Source organism: Heterocephalus glaber, unplaced genomic scaffold, assembly GCF_053883595.1.
Source record: "Heterocephalus glaber isolate CG9 unplaced genomic scaffold, H.glaber_assembly_v1.0 deba00000122, whole genome shotgun sequence".
Lineage (NCBI taxonomy): Eukaryota > Metazoa > Chordata > Mammalia > Rodentia > Bathyergidae > Heterocephalus > Heterocephalus glaber.
Window position 1 is genome coordinate 45902637 of NW_028258138.1, and position 15208 is coordinate 45917844.

A 15208-nucleotide genomic window follows, 5' to 3' on the forward strand; every position below is an offset into this window, starting at 1 on the left:
AGGAAAGCAAACTAGAAGCTTGTCTTTAAAAGCATTGATTTTCCAAAATGTATTCACTGAAAAAAAAATCTGCTTTAAAACAGTGAATATATTATGCAAGTGAAATTTGACCTTTCAACCTGCTTGGTATGGTGCATCATTACACTTTTTGCAGATGATTCATCCAGAATTAAACTGATTTTATTTTTTATTAGACATTTGTGTAAAAAGTCAAGAAAGAGATTTAGGATCTCTCATCCTATTATACTTTTTTAAAAAACTTGTTTATATCACTTTTTACCACAAAATGCAGATCTTTAAGTCATAAAAACTATTAGGACAGAAGCAAGAAAATCAAACCAAATGGTGTGTAATTTTGCACACAGAAATAATGACAGATGCAACCTACACTGTAAGATTCAGTTTTCTAGAAACACATATCAAGTGATGATCACATGGTAAAATCCCTTTGCCTACCATTCTAAATTATTAATCAATTTCAACTTCCATATCATACCATCTATTTCTTCCTTGGACTATAAGTAGCAGCAAATTCAAAAATCTTACAATTCCTTGGACATGTGATGCTCTTCCAACCTCCTGTGCCTTTGAACCTGTCATTTTCTCTGAAGGGATATTCCCTGCTCTCTTTGTTTTACTAGTCAAACTCCAACTTTTTATCTGAACTTTACCTAAACATTACCTGTATTGTGAAGCCCTTGTGAGTGTTGTAGGCAGGCATAAGAGGAGCAATCATTTTCATCATAAGCAAATTAGAATCTAAAGAATTGATTGGATTTAGATGTCAAAAAAGGTGAAAAACATATTCAGTGGTGGAATAAACTGAGTAAACAAAAGTGTATATTTTCTCAACTGTAAACATAAAGGCAAAAAAACTGTCCTCCATATCTTAATCAGTTTAACTCCAATTTTTAAACTTACTCAAAACACTAGCATTTTAGTCAAAATCTACTTTGTAAATGAATTTATTTGTATTAAACTTTTTTTCACATTTCCAATCCTAAATTCTTCCAGATTTTTTTTCAAGTTCTTACCCCCAGCCTGTCCTTCCCACAGAGAAGTCTTTCAGAATTCTGTGCCCTCTCCCGTTGAGTGTTCAACAGTCTGAGGAGCTGTTCCTGAATAGACTCCCTCTAAAGATTCCAAGATGTCATCTTGTCTCTCCTTCTGAGATTCCACCCAGAGCTAGCCTTTATGACAATGGGTAATTAGGGATCACAGTTTCAGTCTGAGCTGTTGTATCACAGCATTACATGCACCAACTGCAAAAGAAGATCTGCTTCTCTGTTATGTTCAAAACACAGCAGATTTGTCAGGAACAGTCTGATTTAATATATAAAGTGCCTGTGGGCATAACAATGATGCAGGAAATAACAGAATGGCATTAACCCTTTCTGTCTATGTTTTCTTAGACGGAAGTGAAGATTATTCTTTCCATTTTAACTCACTAGGGTATTGTGGGTATTAATGAATTGTAACATATCAGATTTTCACATGAGCCACAAGATCTCTCAGTCCAACCCTATAAGTTAATAGACACACCTTTCTTTTGCCCAATCACACAACAAATTAGTGGAAAAAAGAGAGACAAGAAGCCAGGTGGCCAGCTTCATAGTTTCCACATTGTAAACTATTTCTCCAAAGTAAGCACCCCAGAATTTATGAAACTCACCCAGTTGTATGCCTCAGATCCCTATACTTTCTTAGTTATTTTTGAATATTTACTTTCAAATATGGATGGCAAGAAATACTAGTGTAGTTATACCTCACTTTTTGCAATTTATTTTTCTAATGGCAAGATCTAAATATTTTTTCAAAATAAGTAGCATCCAACCATGAATAGAGTTAAATGGGATATGAGTCAAGGTTTTTCAGAGAAATAGATCTAGTAGAATATATATAAATACATGAAGTGATTTACAACAATAAATTGGTTCATATAATATGGAGGCTAAGAACTTGCACAAAATTTCTCCCACAAGCTGTAGGACCAGGAAACCTGAGGGTGTTATCTAATTGGAGTTCACATGCATGACAGCTGGTGTGCTGGTGTGGGGCACTGTGTGAGTCTGAATCCAAAGAACAGAGAATCTAGAGCTCTGATGTCTAAGCACAAGAGAAGATGGATGTCCTGGTTCCACAAGAAATATCAGATTTGCCTTTCCTTTTACTTTTGTTCTGTGGAAACCTTCGGTACATTTTGATGCTTCTGCTCTCAGGTGAATATTATTTACTCACTAGTCTAATAATTTATGTAGTAATTTCTTCTTACAGAAATACCCTCACAGCTACACTTAGAAATAATGTTTTATCAGCTGTGTGGATATGACCTAACCAAACAGGTTGACACATAAATTAACCATCACAGATGGTACAGGTATTAATCACTACTTTTAATGACTAGTGTTTTCATAGTGCAACCTGATAAGAAAACAAAGTATTCCCTCTCTAGTTTTGCACAATAGTTTGAGACCACTGAGATAAAAATGTTTTGTAAACTCTCAAATATGTATGTGAAGAATTGTATCATTAAAGATTCAATATATTAAAGTTAGTAATATTAACATTAACAAATTACCTAAAATAATCTCTCTGTGCTCTATGATTTATATGGTACATTTAGGAAAAATTATTTCTGTGCTCATTTCCATAGGTCTTTTCCATATAAACTATAGATGAAAAACCTTAAAAATACACTAGAAAGGAAAGACTAGCATAACTAGTCTTCTGTAGAGCTTGGGGAGAGAGAGAGAAGGAGAAGGTCAGGGAGAGGGAGTGACAGAGAGAGAGAAAAACCCAATGAAGATTCTAGGGAAGAATACTACCGTTCAGAGAAGATAATAGTATTTTCAACTCTATTATTATTAGCTATCCCTCTAGGACTTTATCATACATTATATTTGCAAAACTATAATGAGTGATAGGTTATTTTGAAATAAAATTGCCTACAGTGCCAGCAGTGTTTAAATTATCAACACCCAGATGTAATAGCAATCCTTATAATAATACATATGCTTAATTCTCCCACATTATAGCAATACTAGATTGTGTCCTGCATTATCTACCTCCTAGGATGGAGAAGAAAATGTAATTTAACAGATGTCCCCAGAATAGTGTTATCCGTTGAATGATGTAGCACCTATGTTCCTATTGAAAGAGAATACTGAGAAATAGGTGGCAATGAATTATTTTCCAGAGCAATTTTGGAAGAAGCAAGTGAAAATGATCCTAATTCTTGATCTTTGAATAGCACAGTAAGCACTGTTATATTACAGGAGCAAAAAAATTAGCATTCATTGAGCTGTTTATACATTTAGACAAGGCATTAAAATGCAGTATAGTTCCAGGTATACAGTGTGAAAAAGAGAATGAGAAAGTCTTTCTGTAGTTATAAAAATTTTTAGCAAAGGGAAAACAAACCTGCTGATTTAGTCATTCAAGTTTATTTGAAATAATTTCTCATCTGTCCCTATTTTTTATGGAAAATACATTCAAATATAAATTTCCAAAGTAGATAATTCTTTCATAATCAGACCAGAGAGGATGGATTAGAGTTGGAGGGGGAAGGAGGCAGGGTGGAAAGACCAGAAGGATAAGGGAAGGAAATAGCTCATGTGCCTGAGTGACCAGGTGAGACAGTGGAGTTATAGAGCTGTAGAGAGCCCACTCCTAGCTAGAAATAGTTAGATTCTCTTTAATACCAGCAATATCAACAACCATCATTTAGCCATGAAAAAATTAACAGACTCTTTCAGCTCAAGTACAAAAAGTAAGTTCAGGGTTTTTAAAAATCCAAGACTTTGAGACAACATCCTTCAAAAGTCCTTGGCACTGACAGTAAAGGCCCGGAACATGGTACAGCCATCAGGAAGTCTGTCATATATGGAGTTATAAAAAAAGACTAGTTTCATATATTTGTTGCCTAAAACTTTGCCATTTACCATAGATTTCTATAGTGTTTACCATCCTATAAAAACTAGTTTCTGTCATAGTCTGTTTTGTGTAGCTGTAACAGAATATCTGAGACTGGACAATTTATGGAGAATGGGGATTTATTTCTTACAATTGCAGAGGCTGGGACATCCAGGTCAATGGTTGGCAAGTACCTTCTTGCTGCCTATATCATCCTGCTCCAGAAGGGCAAGACAATACATGCATGCCAGGCAAGAGAGAGAGAAAGAGAGAGAGAGACCAAACTCATTCTTTTTATCAGGAACCCACTCCTATGATGACTAATTCACTCCCACACTAAAGATATGAATCCATTCATAAGAATGGAGCCCTCATGACCTAAAGTCCCCCACCCAGCACTGCTGCACTGGGTATTAAATTTCCAACACATGAGCTTTTGGTGACACATTCAAAACACAGCCGTTATTAAGAGCCAATGACTTGTTGAAACTAAAAAATCAATCATCTGATAAAACAGGGAATAGTGGTTCCTAGAGACAGCAAACTGTGAGAGGAAAAGGAAAGATGTTAAATAGGGGACACTAAACACAGTTAGAAAAGGAGGAATCAGTTCTGGTTTTTTATAGTGCAAAGGGTAACTATTGGTTAACGCAATCTATGATATATTTCAAAATGACTAGAGGAGTACACAATTCCAACACTTAAAAATGATTAATGTTTGAAAAGATGTAAGTGCTTTTTTCCTTGATTTTATCATTACACTTTATATACACGTATCAGGTTTCCATAATGTACCCTATAAAATTATACAAATATTTTGTCTCAATTTAAGAAAAAAATATATATTTTTGATATGTCACAAGGGGTTTTTGCATAGAATAAGAGTAATGTGGCCTCTGTGAATCCCATGACATTCATGAAATACCATGTGTGTGTATGTGACAGTATTTATGAGTGCATTTTGAAGGAAAGTAGCTTATCCAATATGCCATGTTTTCACATAAAGAAGAGAAACACTTAAGAAAGACAAATCCAGACAGCTATTATCATGCAAGTCAACTTTAGGCCGAATTCTGGTCTGCTAGCATTCGATCATAGATGATGATCCTTGATAACAGAATACCATCTGTGAAGTCTGAAGATGAATAAAATATGTCTTCAGCAACAAGTGGGATCTCTTCTTATTAAAAGGCTTCTGCACAGCAAGAGAAACCACCGGCAGTATGAAGAGACAACCCACAATGTGGGAAAAAATCTTCACCTGCTCTTCCTCAGACGAAGGTCTACTATCCAATCTATAAAGAATTTAAAAAGATTAGACCTCCCAAATTTAAAGACCCAATCCAAAAATGGGCATCTGAAATGAACAGACATTTCTCAGACAAAGAAGTAGAAATAGTAAATAAATACATGAAAAAATGTTCAACATCATTGGTCATTCGAGAGATGCAAATGAAAACAATGCTGAGATTCCACTTCACTCCAGAAAGAATGGCTGCTATCATGAAATCAACCAATAACAAATGCTGTCGTGGGGCTGTGGGGAAAGAGGAACCCTGCTCCACTGCTGGTGGGAGTGTAGACTGGTGCAACCACTGTGGCAATCAGTATGGAGATACCTCAAAGAACTAGGACTGGAAGTCCCATTTGACCCCGCTATTCCACTGCTGGGGATCTTCCCCAAAGAATTAAAAGAATCATACCACAGTGATATATGTGCGCCCATGTTCATAGCAGCACAGTTTGTGATAGCTAAAACTTGGAAACAGCCCAAATGCCCATCAACTTGAGACTGGATAAAGAAAATTTTTTTATAAATTTTTATAAAAAATTGGTTTTTTTATAAAATGGAGTAGTACTCAGCCATAAAAAATGAGAAATTAGAGACATTTATGGCTAAGTGGATGCACATTGAGGCAATACTCTTAAGTGAAATAAATAGGACACACATGTATAAATACCAAATAGTTTCTCTGGTGTGAGAAACTGAAAGTGTAAATAAGGACTAAAATGTATAATAGGTAATGTGAAATAGGAAGAAAAGGGGCAAAGGGGAAGGAGATGGGATGGCTAGGGGAAAGGATAGAAGGGAATGGGATTAATATGAGAAACTGGAAAAATAGGAACAAAATCTTTGTAAATAGGGAGGAATGGAGGGGTTGAAGGGAGGGCTGGGCAAGGGTGAAAAATAAGAACCAAGAGAGATTATGTAAAGGTACAAATTTCCAATGATGAATGTCATTATATTGTATACCTAAAATGTACCAATGATTAGAATGAATAATCGATAATGCAAAATAGGAAGAAAAGGTCCAAAAGGGTAGGGGTAGTGGGAGGGGCAGGGGAAAGGAAAGAAGGGAAAGGAAAAATGCTGAGAAATGGAAATAAAGTCTTTGTAAATAGGGAAGGGTGGAGGGTGTGAAGGGAGGGCTAGGAATGGGGAAAAAATAACCAAGATGCATCATGTAAAGGTACAAGTTCCCAATGAGAAACATAATTGTCTTGTATACCTAAAATTTACCAATAAAAAAAATTTTTTTTTAAAAAGGGTATAATCATGACATACTGCTAACACTTACATACTCATTCTGAATAGAAATTCCAATAAAAGCAAAGAATATGATTTTTTAAAATAAAAAAATAAAAAATAAATTGAAATAGAAAATTTTAAAACCCTCAGTATAACTCAGAAATCTTTTAATTAATGATACATGAGATAAAATAACATGATCAAAAGTATTTTAGAAGAAAAATATTGTATCAATGTATAAATTTCTGAGTAGAGAAAATTGATAAATCATTTAATCTTAAAAAAATAAAATAAAAATAAAGTGGCCATGTTTGAGAACAAGATCATCCCTGAGCCTAGGCACTGTACAGATGGTTTAAATGAGGGAACTGGGGTGCTAATCTGAACTGGACAAGTTATAATGTATAAGCTAAGGAAACAACATTAAGCAATAACATTTACTGAGTTTCTGCTGCAGAGCGGCAGCTAAGAGGTATTTGACATATACTTTCTTAATTAACTCATTTAATACATGTTATCCAGAGGCCAAAATATGAGGTTTGTCCTTTGCGTCTACAAGTAAATTATTTCCATTATTAGTTTTTAATCTTTCTTCAAGTGAAGACATATTATCCTTATATTTCAGAAAAGAATAATATTTCACAGAACACTAAAGTAAGCCTCAGTGAAAAAGGGTTGTACTTGCGTCTCTAAAAAGGGGTAAAGTAGTCTTAAAGGCATGAACAGGGATGAGGAAGTAGATCAGTGACCCTGGGTTTGATTTCTAGCACCAAACACACACACACACACACACACACACACACAATAGTATAGTTCTGTAGTATAATATTATAATTTATTGATATGAGAATACAAACTATGAAAAATGAACTTATTTCTCAAGATTAGTAATTCCCAAGAGACAGAAGAACCACCACCCCCGTGACTGTTGTTGAGATAACTGGTGTAGGTGAGCACTTCCTGTGATTTGCCATAATTTTCCTGGGCACCATAGTGAATTAAAATAGAGGCTTGAAAATGCTCATCCCTCCAGCAGTACTGTTAAAATCAAAGCATTTCTGCCACACAGAAAATTTTACTGACAAACAATTAAAAATTTAAGGTAAACCTTTAATAAACACGTTAGTTAGTATCTTCTGACATCAACAAAGCTGCATATAGTGAGTTTTCCAAAGAACCGATGGTTACCTATTAAAAGTTAAAAATAAAAAGGTGTGAGGGCCGGGAATTTAGCTCAGTGGTTCCACCGCCTGCCTCACAAGTGCAAGGTCCTGAGTTCGATCCCTGGGACCTAAATAAATAAATAAATAAATAAATAAATAAATAAATAAATATAAAAAGATGTGAGAAGGTCAGTGTCTTGGTTTCATATATTTCTCAGGTGTTATTCATTCATACTGCTGCCCTTTCAAACAAAAGATATTTCAGTTATTTAATCTCTTGTTTACCATTTAGAATAATCATGGTGGCCATCAATTATCATGATGTAACCCAAGAACTTCTTGTTTTCCTTTCTGCCTGTCATCAGACTGTCTGCTCATACATTTCTAGGTACCAACCCATTTAACCTATCTCTCGAAATCTAACTAGAGCCAAGAAACTGTGAGCAAATATTTAAAATCATTATACCTCACTATTTTATGGCTATTAATCTAAATCTTTTCATGTTACAGATTTAAAATCTAATAGTTGAAGGGTTAAGACTCATTCAGTGTCACATAATGAATTATAGTAGAGTTGCATCTCACCTACAGTTTTCAGTTTGTAAAGAAAAATATTGTTTAAAGTGTTTCTACAACTCATTAAATTGTCCTTTAAATGTAGTATATGTGTTTTTATGCCTTAATTCTTATTTTTGCTGAAGTTTGAGCACCTCAAAGATGGATTGAGGAGACAATAAAAGGAAAGTCTGCAGGCAGCTTATTCTCTATTCAAACCCTTTGCCTTCATAACCATTAAATCTAGTGAGTCAAAAATGGAGGTATCTTTAAGTGTTTTTGCTTCTCTGGAAGCTTTCTTTGGGTTTCAGTAAAAAGCCTCTGTAATGTTACCATATATCAATTGACTAGTCACTCTTCTGAAGAGGGTTAAATTCTAAAACTCGCATGTTAAACAACCTATTGTGCAACTCCACTCTGAGGGCTTAGTGTGTACAAGGATATATAAGTATGCAGAACCTCTGGTTCCCTGTTCAGCACCTTTTCAGCTACCACCCACTACCTACTAATTAGATAACACTGAATATGACTTGAAAAACAGAGGGGAAACATTTACTAAGAAACATTTAGGTAGCGATCTAGTTTGCTTACTTCATTTTTTTTGTCCCCTTAGTAGTTAAGCTTGCTATATAAGAAAGAGATTAGTAAATGAAAATGTTTTTGAATTACATTCAGTCATTTTGATTAGCATCTCTGGCAACTTTTTCCTTCTCTAATAAACATATGGTAAAGCAACATGTAATGTTCCATTGATTGTAATTTGAAATCTAAAGTAATATTTGTTCATTCCTGGAACCTGAAACAAACATCTGGTGGTTAAAGCTTTAAGGAAAAAAACCACCTTAGTGTTTTGCTTCTATGATTCAAAATCAGGAGTGAGTGCATGTAGGTAAGATTAAGCCACAAAAGTTTAAGCTGGTCCACTCAGGCTATCGTAAAAAAAAAAAAAAAAAAAAGATAAAGGACAATTGGATTTTTGTTTCCTCTATGTAGGAAATAGAGACCATGCAGTAATCTGGAGGGGTCTCTTCCTTTCTGCTTTTATCCTACAATAGATATATGCTGTATACAATGTTTATCCTCCCACTGAAAAAATATTTGAATGTTTCCTTATCTCTGTCACATACGTGTTCAGAATTATTCCAGTTTGTGCATACTATCAGGTTCATATTATCATATATTTTGTCAATTAGAATTGTAGTTTTACATTAAACTTCTGTCTTGCTCTTTTATATTTCTTATGATTTATATCTAATGTCCCTCAAGAGGCTCCTGCACCCATAGGCAGATGTTTTGGAAGGTGATTGTATTATAGGGGCATTAAGGCTGACTTGGTATTAGGCAATGAGCTCTGATCAGAAGAGGCAAGTCACAGCATGATCTGGACCTTTCCTGGCTCCTCCCTTGACTCTTTCTGCTTCCTACCACCATGACACAAGCGGCTTTCCTCACTGCCCAGGCCCTTCTACTATGCTGCCCACCATGCAAAGACTAAAAGTTCTAAAAATGTGAGCCAAAATAAACCTCTCCGCTTTTAAGTTGCATGTGTAAGGTATATTGTCCCAGCAATAAGGAAACTGACAAAACAGGTTGACTGAGACAGAGAAGTAGGTCATGGCTATGACTGTACTTGACCATATGGCTTAAATGATTTTCTAACTGGTCCTTGAGAGGAATTTGGAAAAGTTTGGAAATGCTAGCTGTAGAAGCAGCAAGCCAATCTTGACAGGAGATTCTAGTAATAGCTCAGAATACCAGAATGTTGACAAAAAGGTGGTGGTAGGGGAATACCTGGCTCAGCAGGTTTTAGTTGGGAACAAGGGCTCCAATGACAGTTGGATTCCAAGCCATGTGTGTTATCCTCTGGCAGAAAATTTCCCTACATTTTTCTCAAATCTTGAGAGTTTTTAGGAGAATGATATTAAAGACAGTGGGCTAAATAATCAAGCGAAGGAAATTTCAAGGCAGCTTAACATTCAAGCTATAGCATGGATATTGGTTGCTGCTTTAAGCCAGGTTTATACTGAAAATCAGGAGGAAAAATCCACTTGAAGAATTTTCTGTTTTGCCAGTAAGAGAGTGCCTGTAAGGTGGAGCAGAGAAGATCTTGGTTGCTAAAAAAAATGATTAAAAATAGGCAAAGTACTTTGCATTGAGACAACAGGAAAGATGCCTTGAGGACATGTGAGGAGTCTGCAAGACTCCATCCATTGCAAGCTCAGGGGTACAAGTCCGCCAAGCTTTCATTTGAGAAGAGGCCCCCAGGGTACCATGCTCAAAAAAGGGCCACCTAGGGAATTTATTTGCCAGGATTCATTTCACAGTGCTCAGGATCCAGGCAGTTGGAGACCTGTACAACCATGATACAAGGAAACCTTGCTACTGCCCTAGGTGGCAACAGAACTTGGTATAGTCCACATGGTTCTTATTTTACAGGCATGCAGAGTGCAAAAGTTGAGGGGGTCTGGAATGCTTCCACCCAGATTTCAGAAAAAGGCCTGGGAGGGCAGGCAGTGTAGTACATGAAAGCATAGTACATGAAGCTGTGAGAGTGAAGCCAAGTGTGCAGTGGAAACCCCAGCAAGTTGGAGATGCCAAGAACATAGAATTTTAGCTGATGAAGCCCACAAGCAGTAAGTGGAGCCACCCCAAAAGAGAAACTACGTGTGTTACAACAGGCAAAGCTGTAATGGCAGAGCCTCCCACACCATTTAGAGTTCAATTTCTTGCCACAATTTGCCCCAAGTACTAGACATGGTGCTACAAGATTAAATGATCCCCCTGCTGGGTTTCAGTCTTGCTGTAGTCTCACTGCTTTCTATCTCATTTCTCCTTTTTGGAATGGGAATGTTTATTCTATGCCTTTGTATGTCACCAATGTTAAACTTGCCTTTTGATTTTTATAGAGGCCCACAGCTAAGAGTTTGCTTTATGTCTCAGAGGAGACTTTAGATTTGGACTTTTCAGCAATGCTGAATCTGTTAAGACTTTGGCAACTCTTAAAGATGGACAAAATGTATTTTGTATAAAGAGATGCACATGAGTTTTGGGGGGGCCAAGGGCAGAATGTTATGATTTATATCTAGAAGCCCCCTAAGAGCTTCATGAACTTATAGGTGGGGCTTCTGTAAGGTGACTGGATTATGGAAGAGTTACAGCTGGTTTGCTGTTAAGAGGTGGGGTCTGGTTTGAAAAGGCCATCACTATGAGTGTCGTCTGGAGGGTTATGTAGTCCTTCCTGGCTCCTCTCTGGACTCTCTGCTTCCTGGACACCAAGAGATGAGCACTTTTTCCTCTACCATCCCCCTCTCCATGCCACCCTCCCTTGGAGTCAGCCAACTACAGACTGAAACCTTTAACATCTGTGAGCCAAAATAAACCTCTCCTCCCTAGAGTTGCAGGTGTCAGATATTTTGTTCCAGCAATGGGGAAAATGACTAAGGCAATACTTCCTTTTAAGATTTATTCTAGCTCACACTTCCCATTTCAAGGTAACAGAACAAAATAAAGATGTACTGTTTATTGTGCAGCAGTGCTCATTTTCACCAATACTTTCAAAAAACGTTTTTATGGGCATAGTGTATTAATTAGTCTGCTGAGGTTGCCATGAGAAAATAAAATAAATTGGATACCTTTAACAATAGAATTTATTTCTCACTGTTCTGGAGACTAGAAGGCCCAAGATCAATGTGTCAGAAAGTTTGGCTCTGCCTGAAGCCTCCCTTTTTGGCTCACAGATGACTGGCTTCATTCTGAGGATTTTCCTCACAGCCTTTTCTCTGTGCCTGTACACCTGTGCTGTCTGCTCATCTTCTTATACGGATACCAATCACGCTGGTTAGAGCCAGATCCTTATGATTTAATTTACTCTTAATTACCTCTTTAAAAACCTTGTGTTTAAATATGATCCTTTTGGGGGATAAGACTTCATTGTATGTTTTGAGGGAGCACGATTCAGATCACAGCAGGTAACAAAGCTATTTGTCAAATATTCTGTATACTTTCCCCTTCAGGGAAAAAGCAAGTGTTATGAAGAAATTTGAGAAAATTGTCCTTTAAATATTATATCAAGTTACTTAAAATATAAATTTACATATGAATCATTTATGTGAGATATCGATTATAAGTGAAAAGATGAAGGAACATAAAATAGCCATTAACTCTTTTTTTTTTTGGCCTCTTATTAAACTCACAAAGATTTAGCAAATGAACAGCCAGATAGATTAGTAGTTCAGACTTCCACATTTTGTTTGCCAGAACAAAGAAAGCTCCAGAGTCAGAAATGTCAGATGAGACTGCCGCTCACTAGCTCAAATCTACGGATCTGGTCTTTATTCTCTGAATGTGTGGCTTCCATATTTGAAATGAGCCTGAGTTTTACTTAAGTGGCTTCAATGTGCAGAGCAACAAAACTGAGGCACTTTAGCCCCAAACATACGGTTAAACAAGGACGTTGTAGTATTTGTTCACAAGTACAAGTAAAAGTGTCCCTGTCCCCTCATAAAGACTATACCAGTTTGTTTCAGAACATCACTTTATCTTCAATTAAAGCATTTACAATGTTTCCATTTCTTAATTTTGTTAGTGTCTTGTTTGGGATTACCAGATTTACCAAATAAATATAAACCATGCCCATGTAAGTTCGAATTGCAGGTAAATGATATTTTTAGTACATATAAGTCTCATTCGATATTTGGGACACACTTGTACAAAAAAATTCTTCATGGGATATACTAAAAAGTGATTTGATATTTATCTGAAATTCAGTTTTAACTGTGGGTCCTGTCTTTTTTTTCTGGCAACTCTACTTCAGGTTAAAGAATGAATCCTTATAACTCCCTGTGCCCACCTTTTCCCCCATCCTCTTAAACTGCATCATTCTCTGAAAATTTTTCTAGTCTTAAATTTATGCTGCTTTTAAACTCTGTCCCAAAGAGTGAAAACATCAGTCCTCAGGCTCCCTTCCATTTAACTGCTCTGATATGTGTTTACAAATTTGTGTTAAAACATTAAACTTAGTTGAATCCAACTTCTACCTCTATGCTGAAGTATTTACATCTTTATGTCCATGTCCAATAATACTATTGTGACAGCATTAGTAGACATTAGGTACATAATAATATGATAAGAAATCTCCATATCGCTAAACCCTAGGCTCAGTCTGTTCATCTGTAAAATCTGGAGATTGGATTCAAGGTGTTTTCCCCAAGGCTCCTTCTGACAATTCCATGCTAATAGTCTTTGAAATTAGGACTCCATTAATTCTTTCACTGACGCTGGTGCACCTAAATGGTTCTCATCTCATAAGAATCCCTTTACTCTTCAAGTAAATAGTATTTGGATTACTAAATAAGTAATGATTAATTACTCAATTAATAATTAATAAATTCACCTTAAAAGATTTGTTTGAGCTAAATTCCTTAAGAGGCGAAAGGCATACCCTTTCTTTCCACTCATATTCCCTTTAACAACAGACTTTTCCTTCAGTGGGAGAGCAGATGTTGTGATAGTGAAAATGGTGACTGAAAATACTGATAATGTCGAAACATTTCCATTGCTTTGGGTTCTGACTGTTGGAAATAATTTTGCTGTTAACTGAAGCCTTCGCTTGTTGAAACGCGACCTGGAGCCGCTCCTTGTTCTCTACCGCCATCTAGTGGCGGTGGAATTTCCCTTATCGTCCCAACTTGGAATTCAGACTGCAAAAATTTTAAAGATTGTAAATCAAATGGATGAATTATTTTATTCTTGTCACTGCAGTAAAAGGGATTTATAGCGTGTTTCAGAAGATAAAATGTAATAAATATTAATAAAATTTAAGTATAATACAATGGCAGACTTTAATACTTGAGCAGTATAGCTTAAATTCGTGCAATTTAATCTATAATATGTTCAAGTGTTAACTTGACCACTGAAAAGAGAAAATAAAAGCTAGCCTAAAGTGGTTTTTAAAAAATATTATCCTTCTCAAGTGCTCTTGTATAGTCTTAAGTAATCTTTTTCTTTAAAATAAATATAATCATAGTAAATGAAAAGGAAGAAAAAGAAGTAATTCGGATAAATTGGTGCAGAATATCTCAGTTCTGTATTTAACCACTCTGTTCAATTAAGTTAGAGCTTTGCAGTCATTATTATTTAGAAATGTAATATAATGCTTAATGAGTGTTGAATGATATGTAGTTTTAATATCCTATAATCTGGAACTTTCTTCAAATGGCATAATACTGGATTTAATTGTGTGAATCTAAAGTAAAAATAAATTTCTTTAATGAACAAAATAAAATATTTTTGAAGTGTGACTTTTTTCCTATTAAAGCTTCTTTTCACTGATATAGGAAAATTATTTCTGACATTTTAATATTATTCTGACTTTTAATTTAAAATGCCAACACTGTTCTGTAGTATTTAAATCTTTCTAACAAAAGATATTTAATTAGAATACCACTTTGTTTCTTAATTTACTTGTGAATGAACTGAGAAATCTTCAATTTATTTTTCAGGGTGGGAAAATCCCCATAAGGTGGACAGCTCCAGAGGCTATTGCCTACCGAAAATTCTCCTCAGCAAGTGATGCATGGAGCTATGGCATCGTCATGTGGGAGGTCATGTCCTATGGAGAGAGACCTTACTGGGAAATGTCTAACCAAGATGTAAGTGTGCTGCAGGGACAGTGCTGTCATTCTGTAGCTGTAAAGACATTAGCTTTTGAGGGAGAAATACACCTTTTGTTCTCACTCAGATTAGCCCTTACCTTTTTAAGAGTTGCTCTGGGTCAATGGCTAGGTTTGAGAAGCTGAGGAAACTTTCACTGTGAGTTGATTTTGAAGTCTAGGCCAGCTAAAAGGCTTTGCCCTATGAGCTCCTGCTCCGCATGTTACCTCTAAGATTTCCTCATTGTTCTAATGTGAAAGACTGTGCTCATCCAGAAGTCTGAACCTACAAGTAAAATGAAAGAGTAATGCCTACTTTTCATTTCTACCATAAAGCAATTCAGTGTACTGCCATAGAAGGCAAATAAATTTAGTCTAGATATCACTTTCAAGAAAGA

General features: G+C 35.9%; 1 protein-coding gene across 1 annotated transcript in view; it reads left to right on the top strand.

Annotated features, from left to right (window-relative positions):
- Epha6 (EPH receptor A6) overlaps nucleotides 1–15208 on the top strand; it is a 916320-nt gene that overhangs the window by 861710 nt on the left and 39402 nt on the right. Inside the window, 1 exon segment of the mRNA XM_021238833.2 lies at nucleotides 14661–14810. Coding sequence (XP_021094492.1) covers nucleotides 14661–14810 — 150 coding nt within the window.